Raw genomic sequence first — 19,961 nt, 5'->3', positions numbered from 1 at the left:
AGCAATTTGAATTTTAACGACACTAATTAATGTTAGGATAATATGAATTTTAAGTTCGAGAATATAATATTTTAATATATATAATAACATATATAATAATAATTTAATAATATTTTTTGTAGAGAACTTCAACTCTCATGATATTAAATAATATTTTTTGTTCAGGTATTAAAGCTCCAATAATATTGAACGGAATTATAATAACATCGATACGAATTTTATATTAAATTTATGGGATATATGATGCTCAATGTTATATTTTCATATGATATTGTTTAAAATTGTCTCATATTGTTCTTTTTAACAATGTTTGTTATATGACGTACAATGATTATTTATTGATATCACATTTATGAGGAATTTAGATATCAATAATTACTATCGCATAAATAACGATAACTAGATTGTTGCATCATTAAAATATTTGAATAATACAACGAGGAACTCAAATTTCCATGATTTTAAATAATGTTTAATTTATTAGGAATTCCAGGATCAATAACATTATACACAATGTAATCGTACTAAACCATTCTTATTAGGTTAATGCATAATTTAATACGGTAATAATGTATTAAATGCTGCAGCAATAAAAAAATATAAAAAATGTAAATTTGATAATATTATTAATTATATATATTTTATATATAAATATATATATATAATTAATAAAATATTATTAAATTAACATTTTTTATATTTTATAATATATAATTATAATTATGTATATATTATATATATATATAATTATACTATATAATATACAATATAATAATTTAGTATAATATACAGTATAATATATATATGGTATATAAATATATATATATATATATTATACTGTATATTATACTAAATTATTATATCGTGTATTATATAGTATAATTAAATACATTTATACTGTATATCATACTAAAAACTGTACATTATATATAATATAATGTAATACATTAAATACTATTTCTAGTATTTTACATAATTGCCAAAAGCTGAGTAATTAAATTATGTTACGTTCGCTATCAGCATAGTTATATTTATTGTATTTATTGCATTAAATACATTGTATCATCTTACGCGACATGATGAAAATGCCGCCAAAGTGAAGGCATCAATTCTCTAAATATCATGCTATGTGCTATAATTTTAAATAATTATATTCAGAACATTAATATGACGTTCTTTATGCTGCGGGCGAACGTGTTAAGCAATGATCCAAACGCCACGGGTTGAAATGACCTCGACGGTCCATAAACCAAAAATAATATTCTTCGTAATTGATCGCATTTTTTAATTCGAATCTTAACCGTTAGAAGCGATACGCAATTTCAATGCGTTCCTTTTAACGCTGCCAAAAACCTGTTCCCAGTCACGTCCCACCAAAATTGATATTCCCCGCCGTCGCCACAAATTTCCAATAAACTCGCCGCACCAACAGCGCCGCCGAAACCGAAGAAGGAAAACTCGATCGACACTCGCGTGTTTCCCGGTAACGAATCGTCGCTTTCGCCACTCCAACCACGAGTGCAAACACTACGTGGCTGCATCACCGACACCTTTAGGTGCTGGATCGGGGTGGGGTGGGGGGTCGTCGTTGGTGTTCGCTAAAGGTTGCCTCTGTGTTGTAAATAAACGGCGCGACCCGATCGTACTGAAGATAGAAGCCAATCATCCAGCAGGATTTCTGGTTTCCTTTAGTTCCGTCCCCCTCCACCGCTTTCTTCCGTACCTTATGGAGCATAGCAGTACTATCCCCCCCCCCCCAAAAAAAAAATTTGCCGGAAAGCGATATTCGGAGTACGTATAGACTAACGGTCGTAAGACGTTGCCCGCGACCATCGAAACCGTCTTCCGACGGTTAATCCGATACATGGAGTTGCGAAATTTCAGCGACACGGTTGTTTTTATGTTTCTGGTCTCCTGACTTCTGCGAACGGCGGATTACGATCGCCGGATATCCATCTCGGTGGACGTAGAATAAAGCAGACCCGATTTTCTGAAGCTTCGCAGATTATGGTATTCGGAAATAAAAGAATTTTGTAGCTTGCTTTCAAGAGCCTTTTAGAGTGTAACGTACGGAGAATCTTCCCACGAATTTTTTATATTCCCTCCTGAAGGCATACGCCAGGCTGGCGCCAGCCAGCCGGGGATTCATTTGTATATCGCGAGTCGAGTACCTCCGAGAGAGTACGACGACGAACATTTCTGGAGTCGGACCACATAGGATCATCCCCACTACCATTTTTCCACAGAAAAACTGACTATATAAAGGGCCCAAACGCGACCGGGAATTGGGCTAGTTTCGAGTCATTCGTCGACGCGGAAACATTAGTAACATCGAGTTTCAATTCTTCTTCCGCGAAAACTTACTTACAGTTGTAAAACCCAACGCGTAATAATTTAGTTTTTACCAGTTTTCTTTGGTTTCAAGTTTAATCATTTCCACCTCCTGTTTCAAACCAGTAGTTGGTATAACCCACCAAGATATATCTTAACCGCTCGAGGTATATCTTTATTTCTTTTCTAACCCTAATATCAATTTCTCCAAACACCTTATCCTAATTTTAAAGGTAGCTACCCGTGTCGAAATAAACATCGGCTGGTCTACGCACCTCATCCAAAAATTCCAATTACATGCAACCTCCGGCCACCCAAACTGCCTGGCCCTCGGCTCGTAACAAGAGCATGATAAGACGAGTAGTATTGTGGTCATTTAATCCTGAGATAGTAGCGTCTGAAAGCAGAGGAACTTAAATATTTTTGATAAATTATTTTCGTTTAATTTTAAATAGAATCGTACGTGTTTTGATGAAGGGCGAAGAAACGAATCCAACAAGTATAATGATTGAATACTTTCGATTGTTTAACCTCGATATGTTTGCGTTTGAAAGTTGATTACTTAATGTTTCGGACACGATATTGTTACAAGAATTATATCTCTTTTTTAATGTTTATGATAATATTGTTACGGCGACTTGTCCAAATCAAGTGGCTGTAATGTGAAACAGCCCTGTTGTGAACACCTCCTTAAAGAATAATAGAAGAGAGGGGTTGCCACGGAGGTGTGTTATCAACGGACAATCGAAGAGTCGGGATCGGACCGTCGAGCGGTCCAAAGATCTCAAACATAATTGAATTGAGTTGTATTATAGTTTATGTACTTTATTGTAAATAAAATGCCGCGACGCGAAAGAAATGCAGTAATTCGCAACAATATTATTGAATCAATTGTTTTCTCATATAATAAAGCACTCCTTAAAGTAAGTAGAAACATAAATTTTGTTTATTTATTGCACATGTCCTTTTGTATAATAAGCGATAAACAAGATAGTGACGAAATTTAACGTCACAAAAATAATCGGACAGTCCGTAGGTATAGGTGAACTAGTTTTTATCGATGGTATTATGGATAAAATGAAATATTTGGACATTTTTTAAAGAAAATTTAATTACAAGTGTTATAAATATGGGTGTACGTACAGTTTTAAGTTTTATTAGGACAGTGATCCTAAACACAAGGTCAGAATTGTACAGGAATATTTGTTAAACAATTGTCCAAAAGTACTGCATCCTTCTCCTCAATCGCCTGATTTAAATCCAATTAAAAATTTATGGGATCAACTGGACCACAAAATTCGTACAATACTTACAAAGACAACAACAAAGATAAAACAACGTTTGTTAGACGAATGGAAACGAATTTCGTCGGATTATTTAAATAAAGTCATCTGTAACATGACCAAGCGATTACATGAAGTAATAAAACAAAAGGGTCAACCGACAAAATATTAATATTATGATAACGTGATTAAAAAGATTTTCATTTTATATAAAATTAATGTAATTCATTCACTGTCCGAATATTTTTGTGACGTTAAATTTCCTCACAATCTTGTTCATCGCTTATTATACAAAAGAACATGTGCAATAAATAAACAAAATTTATGTTTCTACTTACTTTGTATGAGAAAACAATTGATTCAATAATACTATCATAAACAATAAAAAGGAGCAATTGTTCTTGTATCAATATCGTGTCCGAATATTAATGCGAGTCACTGTATATATTCATTATACTCGTTGCATTTGTCTTTCGATACTCTACAAGAATATCGGTAACAATATACAGAGTGTTGTATAAAAGTGTGCTGGAAACAGGAGTAGTCCTCAGGAGTAGTATCTTTTTTTCAGATACAAATATCAAGCGGATTACGAAAAAAAACCGAAAAAATGGACGTCGGATCTGTTGTACATACGAAAACCACACAATGGAGCGATAGAAAAAGACATATCCCTAGTTAACAATACATATGTAACAATAATTTAAACAATATTTATAATTGATTATGTTTTTCTTATTACATTGTCTATAATCATATTGTTCATAACTGATAATATTCTTTATTACTACTTTAGACAATATATTTGTACTACGTGACCTATAATATTATTTTAAAAAAATTGGTTAAGTAAACATTTTTATCACAATTAAATACAAAAATTACTTAACACGAAGATCGTCGTATGAAATTTTATATTCCAATCATATAATTGTAGTCAAAAATCGTAGGCAAATATTGTAGCTAAAATAGAAAAATATTGACATCCACAAAAAATAAGTACTTGGTCAATGAAAATATATAAAGTAAAATGTACAACTAAAATGTTTAGAATAAAATGTTCAAACAAACTGTTCGATAAACATGCTTAAAATAAAATGTTCAACTAAAATGTGTAAAATAAAGTATTCACAACCAATATGTTTAAAATGAAGTGTTCAAAATAAAATGTTCAACTAAAATTAACATCTACGAAAAATAAGTTCGAAACAATGCTTGTGTACGTCGATAGCGTCTGGTGTCGCATTTCGTATCGACAGCGCATTCAAATTCAGGAAACCTCGAAAACATGAAAACACCGATTTTCATAAAAGTCGCACGAAGTTGTGGATTGTGGCCAACTCTTTGAGCGAAAAGTGCGACGTGTGGCGTCGGGTGTCATCTGTCGAAGGAACGTGCAAACGTCGGAATACAAAAATTCTCCCCTCCACACTCTCGCCGATCCCATCGCACACTCTAACCGCCATTTCTGGCGCGGCTCCTATCGGGTCCCTTATTTCGTCGACGAAAAAATGGGGAGGTGGGTGAACTGGAAGAATGCAGTCTCAAGCCTCCGCGACCTAACCCAGTGAAATGAATTGGAGGATCGTGCCCCGACCGTGAAAATCGACGCCAGAAAAATATTTTCCTGGCCTTCGTGCTCCGGGCAACGAACGATGCCGATCTTTTGCGTAAGCCGCTTCCAGATATCTCGCAGAGTCGCTGAGATCGCTCGGTCCCCGAAAAATTCCGTTGGAAAAGTCGTTCGCCCATCAATAGCAAAGATTTCTCGCAGACGGAAGTGGTCACGATTTTTTTTCTTGCGGATTTTAGGGTCGAAGGTTTAGGTTAGGTGGACGGGTTTTTATGGAGCTTGGTGGATGGCGTATGAAATGGAGGGTTCGGGGTGTAGTGAAAAAAAAAGATTGCAAATTGAATTGATATTTTATATTGCTAGTAATAATAAAATTTTTTATTTCATTAAAAAATCATTCAAATAATTCGACAAATTATTTATTTATTATTGCAAATGATAAAAAAAATATTTATTATGCAAATAAAATGTTATTTTTCATTTGGGTTTTAGAGAGGGACGAAAAGATTTAGAATACTATTTGCGCTGATATACATAAGTATACTTAGTGAATAAATTTAGGATAATGTAAATTAAAGGGTTGGAACTTGAGTTCCAATATATCAATTACTAAAGAATTGAATTTGTATTACAAAGTTTCAATTATTTAAATCTCAAAATTTTAATTGTTTAAATTTTAATTTAAATATTAAGTTACACTTCTGCTTATGTCTACATGCTCCTATGTATTCAATAAATAGATTTTGTCTAGATTTTCTTTCTAATGTAAATTAAGGGTTGTTGACCAAGGTGATAATTACTGAAGGGGTGAATTCGGAGTGCATAGTTAATATTTAAAATAATTTCGAAATATTGATGAGTATTGATTTATTTTTGTCAATAGATTTAAGCTAGAACTCCATTTCCTTATAAATTTAAAGGTCCAGGGTTAATGACTGACGTGTATTAGTTACTGCTGAAGTAAATTTGGGGTGTAAGGTGAGTATTTTAAATTACTGTGAAATATTCACGAATGCTGATTTCAGTCAATAAAGGTCCGGCTTCCCTTTTCGATGTGAATGGAATGGTCGAGGGTTAATGACCGATTGATCGTGGGCAAAGTGAACATTTACAATCATTCCGGAATATTTCTGCATGCCGACGTATTTTTATAAAATCGACTTAGACCAGGTTTGCTAATACATTTCTATTAAATACGTTAAATAAATTTAAGTTAGCTTTCCTTTATTTTCTGAATCAGGGCGCCGAGGCTTGATGATAAAGATATCAACTATTGAAAGGGTGATTTTGAGGTGCAAAATTGACAGTTAAGATTATTCTAAGACACTCCCTGCGCTCTGATAATATTTTCTTGTCTACACGTATTCTGTAAGCAAGGGTTCGAGGTTCCCCTCTTGTACACAAGTTACCCAAAGGGGTGAGTTTGGGGTGCAAAGTTGGCAGTTTGTATTATTTTGGAAAGTTTGTTGATACTAATATTATTTATGTCATGTAAATTTCGGCTGGGTTCTCCTCTTTTTAATGTAAATCAGCTGGTTGCGGGGCGGTGTTGTACATCTAATTTACAGTAGGGACGAATTTTGGGGTGGAAAATTCACATAATTTTCGGAAGCTCGCAGATACTTACATATCTTTATTATGTAAGTTCATGTTGTACTTCCCTTTTAATATAAATCGGGGGATTGAGGGTTGAAGCTTCAAATGTTGATTGCCGAAAGGGTGAATTAGGGGTAGAAAGACTACGGTCTAAACTATTCCAAGATATTTCTTCGTTCTTAGAAAAATTAATTGACTAAATGTGTCGTAAATTAGCTTCCCAATATGCGTGCAAGGGTTGAGTGCGGTATGTTTAAGGCATCAGTTACTAGAAGGGTGAATTTAGGGTGCGAGGGTTTACGTAGTTTCCGAGGAGGTCGTAGACTCTATTTTTATGCGGGTACGTTTATGTGGTAGCCAGTAATTTTCATGACGTTGTAATGACCAGAACTATAATTCTAGGCAATCATAGGTCTGTTGAAGCTGGTGATACTTCTGATTCTAACCGCATTCCTGTTCTCTCTCGCTGCCGTAACACGGTTGATGGAGCTGACTGTCATCGTAATGTATCCGGTGCCCATTTTCGTGCTCAGACTATTTTCGAGAGTAGTCGTGAGTACATGTATAAAGGCAAATCTTACTTTCTGAAACATTCGCTCTTCCCATAAATCATCTTAATATTATGCTAATTTCTTAACATAACATTGGCTATTAACTTTTTAGTTTATCTAACAAGTAACTTACGTGGTCAGCATTAGTAAAATTAAGAAATTATTAATCACTGTCTCGAAACCATTTTTATGCAAAATAATCGAATATTCTTGGTAGTTGATTGTGATAATTTTTCAGCATTTTGCTAGTGGTTTTTCGGTTGATTTAGTAACTTCTGCGGTCGTCGTTAAAAAATTTAATATAAATTATATTATTCATAATCACTAAACCATTTTTATGCAAACTTCTGGTCAAAATATTTTAAAAGTTGATGGACAATTTTGTCGTGCCTCGCTAGTGACTTTTCAGTTTACCTAGTAACTTCTGTGATCGACGTTAATAAAGTAAATAATAAAATGAATTGCACACTACGAACGTGGTCCAAAAGTATCAATAACGTCGGGGTAATTATACATACTCGATCAGCAACAAGCGGTCCGAAAGCGTTCGTTGCTCGCTTTTTATTTAAACATTCGCGCTGGTGTCGACCCCGTGTATTTTCTCGCGGCATAAGCGCCCAGGAAAATGGAAAACTGTCATCGTGACTGAGGGAAGTCTGGTGAAATATTAGGTTATTACGCGATTTGGTAATCCCATATCGTCCCAGAATCCGTCGCGCGAGTAATTCGGTGAAATTAGATCAGCCATTATGCCGATCCGCAAAATTCCATCTTAAGAGAGATATTTCGGGCATTCGAAGGGATCATTAAACTCTCTAATTGTAAGTCGGCTTCATCAAAAACATCACTGACTTCTAATTTTTCTGAAATTTTAATTTCTATAATATTTTCAGACGCGTTTATAAATTCATTTCAAAAGGACATTCTATTTAAGCGTTTCAAATAAAATGTTTCACTAAAATGTTTAACTAAAATGATCATCTAAAATAATCACACACACACACACAACTAAAATGTTTACAATTAAATGTTTGAAATGAATCATTCGTCTAAAATGTTTGAAAAAAGATTATCAATGAAAATGTTGAACTGAAATGTTTAAAATTAAATGTTGAACTAAAATGTTTGAAATAAAACATTCAACTGAAACGTTAAAAATAAAATTATCAATTGAAATGTACAACTAAAATGTTTAAAACAAGATACCAAAGAAAATGTACAACTGAAATGTTTAAAATTAAATGTTCAACAAAAATGTTTATGTAAAATGTTTAAAAGAAAATGTTAAACTAAACTGTTTAGAATAAAGTTGTCAATTGAAACGTTTAAGATAAAATTTTCAATTAAAATGTTTAGGATAGAATTGTCAATTGAAACGTTTGAAATAAAATGTTCAACGAAAACACGTTTACAAAAAAATGTTCAACTAAACCGTTTAAAATAAAATGTTTAATTAAATCCTTGATACCATAACGTTATCAGAAATATCAGTAAAGAAGATTTCTGTAATCTCTAGCAAGATGATGATTAATTAAAGGCATTTACTCTTGAAATAGTATCCGCCATCGAAGTATTTCACAGGGAACGTTCTTTTCCGTTTAAAGGAATGAATGTATTTATTTAAAGAGTCGGCCACTTTCCGGTTCCGTTAAATAAGCTTCCGCTGGCACGAATATTTAAGTGCTTTCTCTTGCAGCTTATCAAAGAAAACCTGGGGTATGTCGAGTCCGTCCGGCACCTCTCTTCCCCCCACCCTCTCTCTCTTGTTGTAAGAATACCTCGAACAACTCGGCAATGCTGCTACTTATTTCTTAATTGTTCGCCGGTCGATTCACTGGTACGAAATAATTACACGCCACCATATTGTAATCCTCGTGCAACGCTCGACTCTAATTTTCATTGGGTAAGAAATTCAAATTTGGACAATTGGATGCAAAATGATACTTCAGTAGCGCGAATTAATGTTATATTCATAAGAAAAAATTTAAATTCAGTAACATTGAATAACCTGAAATTCAAATAATACGAAATAATTATTCTACGTCACTGTATTAGATATTTAATCATTATTTGTTGTTTTTTTAATGATATAAATATAAAAACAATATAATATAAATGTAATATAAATATAATAATATATAAATACAGCAGTATAAATATAATAATATATAAATACAGTAATATAAATTTAACATATGTATAGTATACATAAATATGATTCGAATATTTTGTATAGGTAGGAACAAAAATATTAGTAAGCTTCAAATACTAAAATTTTTATTTTTACTTGGATATTATATTTTTTATTTCTATTTTTATTATTGTTGTTGTTATTATTATTATTGTCATATAAAAATATGTCTTAAATACTTTGTGTAGAAAACGACAAAAATATTTGCAAGCAACAAATACACAAATTTTTCTTTTTTAACAATTTTATATTATTATTATTATTATTATTATTATTATTATTATTATCACTATCATTATCATTATCATTATCATTATCATTATCATTAAACATTAATCATTAATCGTTAATCGTTAATCGTTAATCGTTAATCGTTAATCGTTAATCGTTAATCGTTAATCGTTAATCGTTAATCGTTAATCGTTAATCGTTAATCGTTAATCGTTAATCGTTAATCGTTAATCGTTAATCGTTAATCGTTAATCGTTAATCGTTAATCGTTAATCGTTAATCGTTAATCGTTAATCGTTAATCGTTAATCGTTAATCGTTAATCGTTAATCGTTAATCGTTAATCGTTAATCGTTAATCGTTAATCGTTAATCGTTAATCGTTAATCGTTAATCGTTAATCGTTAATCGTTAATCGTTAATCGTTAATCGTTAATCGTTAATCGTTAATCGTTAATCGTTAATCTTTAATCGTTAATCGTTAATCGTTAATCGTTAATCGTTAATCGTTAATCGTTAATCGTTAATCGTTAATCGTTAATCGTTAATCGTTAATCGTTAATCGTTAATCGTTAATCGTTAATCGTTAATCGTTAATCGTTAATCGTTAATCGTTAATCGTTAATCGTTAATCGTTAATCGTTAATCGTTAATCGTTAATCGTTAATCGTTAATCGTTAATCGTTAATCGTTAATCGTTAATCGTTCATCGTTCATCGTTCATCGTTAATCGTTAATCGTTCATCGTTCATCGTTCATCGTTCATCGTTCATCGTTCATCGTTCATCGTTCATCGTTCATCGTTCATCGTTCATCGTTCATCGTTCATCGTTCATCGTTCATCGTTCATCGTTCATCGTTCATCGTTCATCGTTAATCGTTAATCGTTAATCGTTAATCGTTAATCGTTAATCGTTAATCGTTAATCGTTAATCGTTAATCGTTAATCGTTAATCGTTAATCGTTAATCGTTAATCGTTAATCGTTAATCGTTAATCGTTAATCATTAATCATTAATCATTAATCATTAATCATTATCATTAATCATTAATCATTAATCATTATCATTATCATTATCATTATCATTATCATTATCATTATCATTATCATTATCATTATCATTATCATTATCATTATCATTATCATTATCATTATCATTATCCCCCGCGTCGGTCGGCACCTTGTCGTGGTGCGGGGGCTCAAGTAGCCGCAATGATGCCTGGAGCAATGCCGACGGGAACTTCGGTTCCTGGCAGGGGCTCCCTAGTCGGTAAGGTTCAGGTGGAGTAGTGAACAACCAAGTACGACCTAGTACGACTAGTCGGGAAGGTACCCCGAATAATAAACCAAAAATGGAGAGAAAACTGAGAGAGAGAGGAACTAGGGTGCAGGGGGTCGGATCCCCAGTACCGGCGTCTGGTGAGGGTGTCAAAGCGGGCCCCCAGACGTCGTTATCCAACGACCGCAATGCTGCAGGAGTGGTCCGCTCGGCTCCCGTCGAACTGACGAGGATAGCGGCGGAACTGCAATATCTTGATGTCTTGCGGAGCTCGCTACGCGATTTGCTTGGCAAATGCCGCGACATCATGGTCGAGATGGAAACGGCGACCACAAAACAGAGAAATGTGGCCATGCCGATTAAGAGCGGGCTACCGAGGTGCGTCGAGCTGCTCGACGCCATGGAGGCTGCGCTTCTAGCTCAGCCTGCGCGGGAGCAAGACAAGGAGTCGGGGAAGCGCCCCCGTAAGATCCGGGAAAGTCCTTCTTCTCAGTCATCGCCGCCAGAGAAGAAGAGCAAAGGAGAAGAAGATGGGCCATGGAGCGTCGTCTAAAAAAAAACGGAGGGAAAAAGAGCTGAAGTCTCACCCCGTCTCTGCCGGGCCGAAATTGCCCTCGGTCACGGTGTGTGCCTCCTGCAGGAAGCATGAGGAGGGGGCGATAACAGCAAGGAGGGAAAGGAAGAAGAAGAAGAGGAAGAAACGGCCCCGGCGGCTGAGAACGGCCGCAGTGATAGTACGACCGGCAGAAGGGAAGACCTATGCCGAAGTACTTGGAAGACTCCGGTCCCTGGTCGCCCCAGAACTGACCGGGGTGCAAGTAAAGAGTGTTCGGCAGGCCCGCACAGGAGATATGATCCTCGAGCTCGACGCGAAGACGAAGCAGGAGGAGAAAGTCGCCTTCAGTGAGGCGATCAAAAGCGCAATCGGGCAGGAGGGCTCCGTGAGGAGGATCGAGCCCCGGACTACGGTGGAAATTAGGGATCTAGACTGCCTCACAACTAGCGAAGAGGTTACTAATGCCCTAAGAGAGGTCCTGGGAGAGGCCAGTGGTGACGCCAAGGTGATCGTCACTAAGGCCAATACAAGGGGCCAGAGACTTGCCATCGTCGAGCTGGGCGAGGGGGCAGCGAGCAAATTGCTCAGCAGTGGCCCCGTCCGGATCGGCATGGTAAGATGCCACCCCCGGCGAAGAGCTGCAGTCGCCAAGTGCTTTAGGTGCCTGGCGTTCGGGCACCTTGCGCGGTGATGCAAAGGAGTCGACAGGAGGGACGCGTGCTTCCGCTGTGGCACCACGGGCCATCAAGCAACGTCGTGCAAGGCGACCCCCAAGTGCGTTATCTGCGCGGAACGCGGGGTGGACATTGCCAGGCTGGGGCATGTGACAGGATCCAGCGCCTGTAAGACGTACCGCGACGCCCTGACGGCGGCGAAGGCGAGACTCTCCGGGAATGGCTAGAGTTCTCCAAGCCAACTTGCACCGGAGTAGAGTCGCGAATGCCCTCCTTGAGCAAATGCGGCTCGAGCGGAAGATCGATATTCTTCTGCTCAGCGAGCCGTACAGATCTCAAGAGGGCCCTGCGTGGTTTTCCGATGTGACAGGAACTGCTGCCATCTGGATTCCGGACCCGTCCAGATTCCGGGTGCAGACGTGCGGTGCAGGGGCGGGATACGTCTGGGTGAAGGGCGAGGGCCTGACGCTGATTAGCGTATATCTTTCCCCCAATGATCGCATCGCGGAATTTCGCGATAAGGTCGGGGCCCTGGAGGACGCCATCCGCGAGCTGGATGGGGGATGCGTCGTCGGGGGGGGGGGGACCTCAACGTGAAAGCGGTGGAGTGGGGTATGCCCAGACCGGACACCAGAGGCAGGCACCTGATGGAGATGGCGGCCCGACTTGGACTGGTGGTGCTAAATCGGGGGACCTCTACGACCTTCCGGAGGTTTGGCTACAACGAGACCATCGTTGATGTAACCATGGCTTCCGAGGATGTCGCCCCCCGTATAGATGACTGGAGGGTCATCGAGGACTACACGGGGAGCGACCACCAATACGTGGCTCTCCGTATAACGAAGAAGCAAAGATGGAGCCGGGCTCCGCTCTCCTTCCGAGGGTGGAACATCAAATCGTTAAACCAAGAGATGTTCCGAAACGATTAACGATTAACGATTAACGATTAACGATTAGCGATTAACGATTAACGATTAACGATTAACGATTAACGATTAACGATTAACGATTAACGATTAACGATTAACGATTAACGATTAACGATTAACGATTAACGATTAACGATTAACGATTAACGATTAACGATTAACGATTAACGATTAACGATTAACGATTAACGATTAACGATTAACGATTAACGATTAATGATAATGATAATGATAATGATAATGATAATGATAATGATAATGATAATGATAATGATAATGATAATGATAATAATAATAATAATAATAATAATAATAATAATAATATAAAATTGTTAAAAAAGAAAAATTTGTGTATTTGTTGCTTGCAAATATTTTTGTCGTTTTCTACACAAAGTATTTAAGACATATTTTTATATGACAATAATAATAATAACAACAACAATAATAAAAATAGAAATAAAAAATATAATAGCCAAGTAAAAATAAAAATTTTAGTATTTGAAGCTTACTAATATTTTTGTTCCTACCTATACAAAATATTCGAATCATATTTATGTATACTATACATATGTTAAATTTATATTACTGTATTTATATATTATTATATTTATACTGCTGTATTTATATATTATTATATTTATATTACATTTATATTATATTGTTTTTATATTTATATCATTAAAAAAACAACAAATAATGATTAAATATCTAATACAGTGACGTAGAATAATTATTTCGTATTATTTGAATTTCAGGTTATTCAATGTTACTGAATTTAAATTTTTTCTTATGAATATAACATTAATTCGCGCTACTGAAGTATCATTTTGCATCCAATTGTCCAAATTTGAATTTCTTACCCAATGAAAATTAGAGTCGAGCGTTGCACGAGGATTACAATATGGTGGCGTGTAATTATTTCGTACCAGTGAATCGACCGGCGAACAATTAAGAAATAAGTAGCAGCATTGCCGAGTTGTTCGAGGTATTCTTACAACAAGAGAGAGAGGGTGGGGGGAAGAGAGGTGCCGGACGGACTCGACATACCCCAGGTTTTCTTTGATAAGCTGCAAGAGAAAGCACTTAAATATTCGTGCCAGCGGAAGCTTATTTAACGGAACCGGAAAGTGGCCGACTCTTTAAATAAATACATTCATTCCTTTAAACGGAAAAGAACGTTCCCTGTGAAATACTTCGATGGCGGATACTATTTCAAGAGTAAATGCCTTTAATTAATCATCATCTTGCTAGAGATTACAGAAATCTTCTTTACTGATATTTCTGATAACGTTATGGTATCAAGGATTTAATTAAACATTTTATTTTAAACGGTTTAGTTGAACATTTTTTTGTAAACGTGTTTTCGTTGAACATTTTATTTCAAACGTTTCAATTGACAATTCTATCCTAAACATTTTAATTGAAAATTTTATCTTAAACGTTTCAATTGACAACTTTATTCTAAACAGTTTAGTTTAACATTTTCTTTTAAACATTTTACATAAACATTTTTGTTGAACATTTAATTTTAAACATTTCAGTTGTACATTTTCTTTGGTATCTTGTTTTAAACATTTTAGTTGTACATTTCAATTGATAATTTTATTTTTAACGTTTCAGTTGAATGTTTTATTTCAAACATTTTAGTTCAACATTTAATTTTAAACATTTCAGTTCAACATTTTCATTGATAATCTTTTTTCAAACATTTTAGACGAATGATTCATTTCAAACATTTAATTGTAAACATTTTAGTTGTGTGTGTGTGTGTGATTATTTTAGATGATCATTTTAGTTAAACATTTTAGTGAAACATTTTATTTGAAACGCTTAAATAGAATGTCCTTTTGAAATGAATTTATAAACGCGTCTGAAAATATTATAGAAATTAAAATTTCAGAAAAATTAGAAGTCAGTGATGTTTTTGATGAAGCCGACTTACAATTAGAGAGTTTAATGATCCCTTCGAATGCCCGAAATATCTCTCTTAAGATGGAATTTTGCGGATCGGCATAATGGCTGATCTAATTTCACCGAATTACTCGCGCGACGGATTCTGGGACGATATGGGATTACCAAATCGCGTAATAACCTAATATTTCACCAGACTTCCCTCAGTCACGATGACAGTTTTCCATTTTCCTGGGCGCTTATGCCGCGAGAAAATACACGGGGTCGACACCAGCGCGAATGTTTAAATAAAAAGCGAGCAACGAACGCTTTCGGACCGCTTGTTGCTGATCGAGTATGTATAATTACCCCGACGTTATTGATACTTTTGGACCACGTTCGTAGTGTGCAATTCATTTTATTATTTACTTTATTAACGTCGATCACAGAAGTTACTAGGTAAACTGAAAAGTCACTAGCGAGGCACGACAAAATTGTCCATCAACTTTTAAAATATTTTGACCAGAAGTTTGCATAAAAATGGTTTAGTGATTATGAATAATATAATTTATATTAAATTTTTTAACGACGACCGCAGAAGTTACTAAATCAACCGAAAAACCACTAGCAAAATGCTGAAAAATTATCACAATCAACTACCAAGAATATTCGATTATTTTGCATAAAAATGGTTTCGAGACAGTGATTAATAATTTCTTAATTTTACTAATGCTGACCACGTAAGTTACTTGTTAGATAAACTAAAAAGTTAATAGCCAATGTTATGTTAAGAAATTAGCATAATATTAAGATGATTTATGGGAAGAGCGAATGTTTCAGAAAGTAAGATTTGCCTTTATACATGTACTCACGACTACTCTCGAAAATAGTCTGAGCACGAAAATGGGCACCGGATACATTACGATGACAGTCAGCTCCATCAACCGTGTTACGGCAGCGAGAGAGAACAGGAATGCGGTTAGAATCAGAAGTATCACCAGCTTCAACAGACCTATGATTGCCTAGAATTATAGTTCTGGTCATTACAACGTCATGAAAATTACTGGCTACCACATAAACGTACCCGCATAAAAATAGAGTCTACGACCTCCTCGGAAACTACGTAAACCCTCGCACCCTAAATTCACCCTTCTAGTAACTGATGCCTTAAACATACCGCACTCAACCCTTGCACGCATATTGGGAAGCTAATTTACGACACATTTAGTCAATTAATTTTTCTAAGAACGAAGAAATATCTTGGAATAGTTTAGACCGTAGTCTTTCTACCCCTAATTCACCCTTTCGGCAATCAACATTTGAAGCTTCAACCCTCAATCCCCCGATTTATATTAAAAGGGAAGTACAACATGAACTTACATAATAAAGATATGTAAGTATCTGCGAGCTTCCGAAAATTATGTGAATTTTCCACCCCAAAATTCGTCCCTACTGTAAATTAGATGTACAACACCGCCCCGCAACCAGCTGATTTACATTAAAAAGAGGAGAACCCAGCCGAAATTTACATGACATAAATAATATTAGTATCAACAAACTTTCCAAAATAATACAAACTGCCAACTTTGCACCCCAAACTCACCCCTTTGGGTAACTTGTGTACAAGAGGGGAACCTCGAACCCTTGCTTACAGAATACGTGTAGACAAGAAAATATTATCAGAGCGCAGGGAGTGTCTTAGAATAATCTTAACTGTCAATTTTGCACCTCAAAATCACCCTTTCAATAGTTGATATCTTTATCATCAAGCCTCGGCGCCCTGATTCAGAAAATAAAGGAAAGCTAACTTAAATTTATTTAACGTATTTAATAGAAATGTATTAGCAAACCTGGTCTAAGTCGATTTTATAAAAATACGTCGGCATGCAGAAATATTCCGGAATGATTGTAAATGTTCACTTTGCCCACGATCAATCGGTCATTAACCCTCGACCATTCCATTCACATCGAAAAGGGAAGCCGGACCTTTATTGACTGAAATCAGCATTCGTGAATATTTCACAGTAATTTAAAATACTCACCTTACACCCCAAATTTACTTCAGCAGTAACTAATACACGTCAGTCATTAACCCTGGACCTTTAAATTTATAAGGAAATGGAGTTCTAGCTTAAATCTATTGACAAAAATAAATCAATACTCATCAATATTTCGAAATTATTTTAAATATTAACTATGCACTCCGAATTCACCCCTTCAGTAATTATCACCTTGGTCAACAACCCTTAATTTACATTAGAAAGAAAATCTAGACAAAATCTATTTATTGAATACATAGGAGCATGTAGACATAAGCAGAAGTGTAACTTAATATTTAAATTAAAATTTAAACAATTAAAATTTTGAGATTTAAATAATTGAAACTTTGTAATACAAATTCAATTCTTTAGTAATTGATATATTGGAACTCAAGTTCCAACCCTTTAATTTACATTATCCTAAATTTATTCACTAAGTATACTTATGTATATCAGCGCAAATAGTATTCTAAATCTTTTCGTCCCTCTCTAAAACCCAAATGAAAAATAACATTTTATTTGCATAATAAATATTTTTTTTATCATTTGCAATAATAAATAAATAATTTGTCGAATTATTTGAATGATTTTTTAATGAAATAAAAAATTTTATTATTACTAGCAATATAAAATATCAATTCAATTTGCAATCTTTTTTTTTCACTACACCCCGAACCCTCCATTTCATACGCCATCCACCAAGCTCCATAAAAACCCGTCCACCTAACCTAAACCTTCGACCCTAAAATCCGCAAGAAAAAAAATCGTGACCACTTCCGTCTGCGAGAAATCTTTGCTATTGATGGGCGAACGACTTTTCCAACGGAATTTTTCGGGGACCGAGCGATCTCAGCGACTCTGCGAGATATCTGGAAGCGGCTTACGCAAAAGATCGGCATCGTTCGTTGCCCGGAGCACGAAGGCCAGGAAAATATTTTTCTGGCGTCGATTTTCACGGTCGGGGCACGATCCTCCAATTCATTTCACTGGGTTAGGTCGCGGAGGCTTGAGACTGCATTCTTCCAGTTCACCCACCTCCCCATTTTTTCGTCGACGAAATAAGGGACCCGATAGGAGCCGCGCCAGAAATGGCGGTTAGAGTGTGCGATGGGATCGGCGAGAGTGTGGAGGGGAGAATTTTTGTATTCCGACGTTTGCACGTTCCTTCGACAGATGACACCCGACGCCACACGTCGCACTTTTCGCTCAAAGAGTTGGCCACAATCCACAACTTCGTGCGACTTTTATGAAAATCGGTGTTTTCATGTTTTCGAGGTTTCCTGAATTTGAATGCGCTGTCGATACGAAATGCGACACCAGACGCTATCGACGTACACAAGCATTGTTTCGAACTTATTTTTCGTAGATGTTAATTTTAGTTGAACATTTTATTTTGAACACTTCATTTTAAACATATTGGTTGTGAATACTTTATTTTACACATTTTAGTTGAACATTTTATTTTAAGCATGTTTATCGAACAGTTTGTTTGAACATTTTATTCTAAACATTTTAGTTGTACATTTTACTTTATATATTTTCATTGACCAAGTACTTATTTTTTGTGGATGTCAATATTTTTCTATTTTAGCTACAATATTTGCCTACGATTTTTGACTACAATTATATGATTGGAATATAAAATTTCATACGACGATCTTCGTGTTAAGTAATTTTTGTATTTAATTGTGATAAAAATGTTTACTTAACCAATTTTTTTAAAATAATATTATAGGTCACGTAGTACAAATATATTGTCTAAAGTAGTAATAAAGAATATTATCAGTTATGAACAATATGATTATAGACAATGTAATAAGAAAAACATAATCAATTATAAATATTGTTTAAATTATTGTTACATATGTATTGTTAACTAGGGATATGTCTTTTTCTATCGCTCCATTGTGTGGTTTTCGTATGTACAACAGATCCGACGTCCATTTTTTCGGTTTTTTTTCGTAATCCGCTTGATATTTGTATCTGAAAAAAAGATACTACTCCTGAGGACTACTCCTGTTTCCAGCACACTTTTATACAACACTCTGTATATTGTTACCGATATTCTTGTAGAGTATCGAAAGACAAATGCAACGAGTATAATGAATATATACAGTGACTCGCATTAATATTCGGACACGATATTGATACAAGAACAATTGCTCCTTTTTATTGTTTATGATAGTATTATTGAATCAATTGTTTTCTCATACAAAGTAAGTAGAAACATAAATTTTGTTTATTTATTGCACATGTTCTTTTGTATAATAAGCGATGAACAAGATTGTGAGGAAATTTAACGTCACAAAAATATTCGGACAGTGAATGAATTACATTAATTTTATATAAAATGAAAATCTTTTTAATCACGTTATCATAATATTAATATTTTGTCGGTTGACCCTTTTGTTTTATTACTTCATGTAATCGCTTGGTCATGTTACAGATGACTTTATTTAAATAATCCGACGAAATTCGTTTCCATTCGTCTAACAAACGTTGTTTTATCTTTGTTGTTGTCTTTGTAAGTATTGTACGAATTTTGTGGTCCAGTTGATCCCATAAATTTTTAATTGGATTTAAATCAGGCGATTGAGGAGAAGGATGCAGTACTTTTGGACAATTGTTTAACAAATATTCCTGTACAATTCTGACCTTGTGTTTAGGATCACTGTCCTAATAAAACTTAAAACTGTACGTACACCCATATTTATAACACTTGTAATTAAATTTTCTTTAAAAAATGTCCAAATATTTCATTTTATCCATAATACCATCGATAAAAACTAGTTCACCTATACCTACGGACTGTCCGATTATTTTTGTGACGTTAAATTTCG

The 19,961-nt window shown here is 35.2% G+C and overlaps 1 protein-coding gene across 1 annotated transcript in view; it reads right to left on the bottom strand.

Moving 5' to 3' along the window:
* Positions 1–15,918: 15,918 nt before the first annotated feature.
* Positions 15,919–19,961, bottom strand: part of LOC143262692 (uncharacterized) — a 35,249-nt gene continuing 31,206 nt past the window's right edge. Inside the window, exon 3 of the mRNA XM_076528243.1 lies at positions 15,919–16,104. Within this exon, the coding sequence (XP_076384358.1) occupies positions 15,919–16,104 (186 nt within the window). The remainder of the gene's footprint in view (positions 16,105–19,961) is intronic.

This window comes from Megalopta genalis, unplaced genomic scaffold, assembly GCF_051020955.1.
Source record: "Megalopta genalis isolate 19385.01 unplaced genomic scaffold, iyMegGena1_principal scaffold0185, whole genome shotgun sequence".
In the NCBI taxonomy this organism is placed as follows: domain Eukaryota; kingdom Metazoa; phylum Arthropoda; class Insecta; order Hymenoptera; family Halictidae; genus Megalopta; species Megalopta genalis.
Note: the sequence above shows the minus strand (reverse complement) of the source record. Positions and strands in the feature narration are given on the sequence as shown.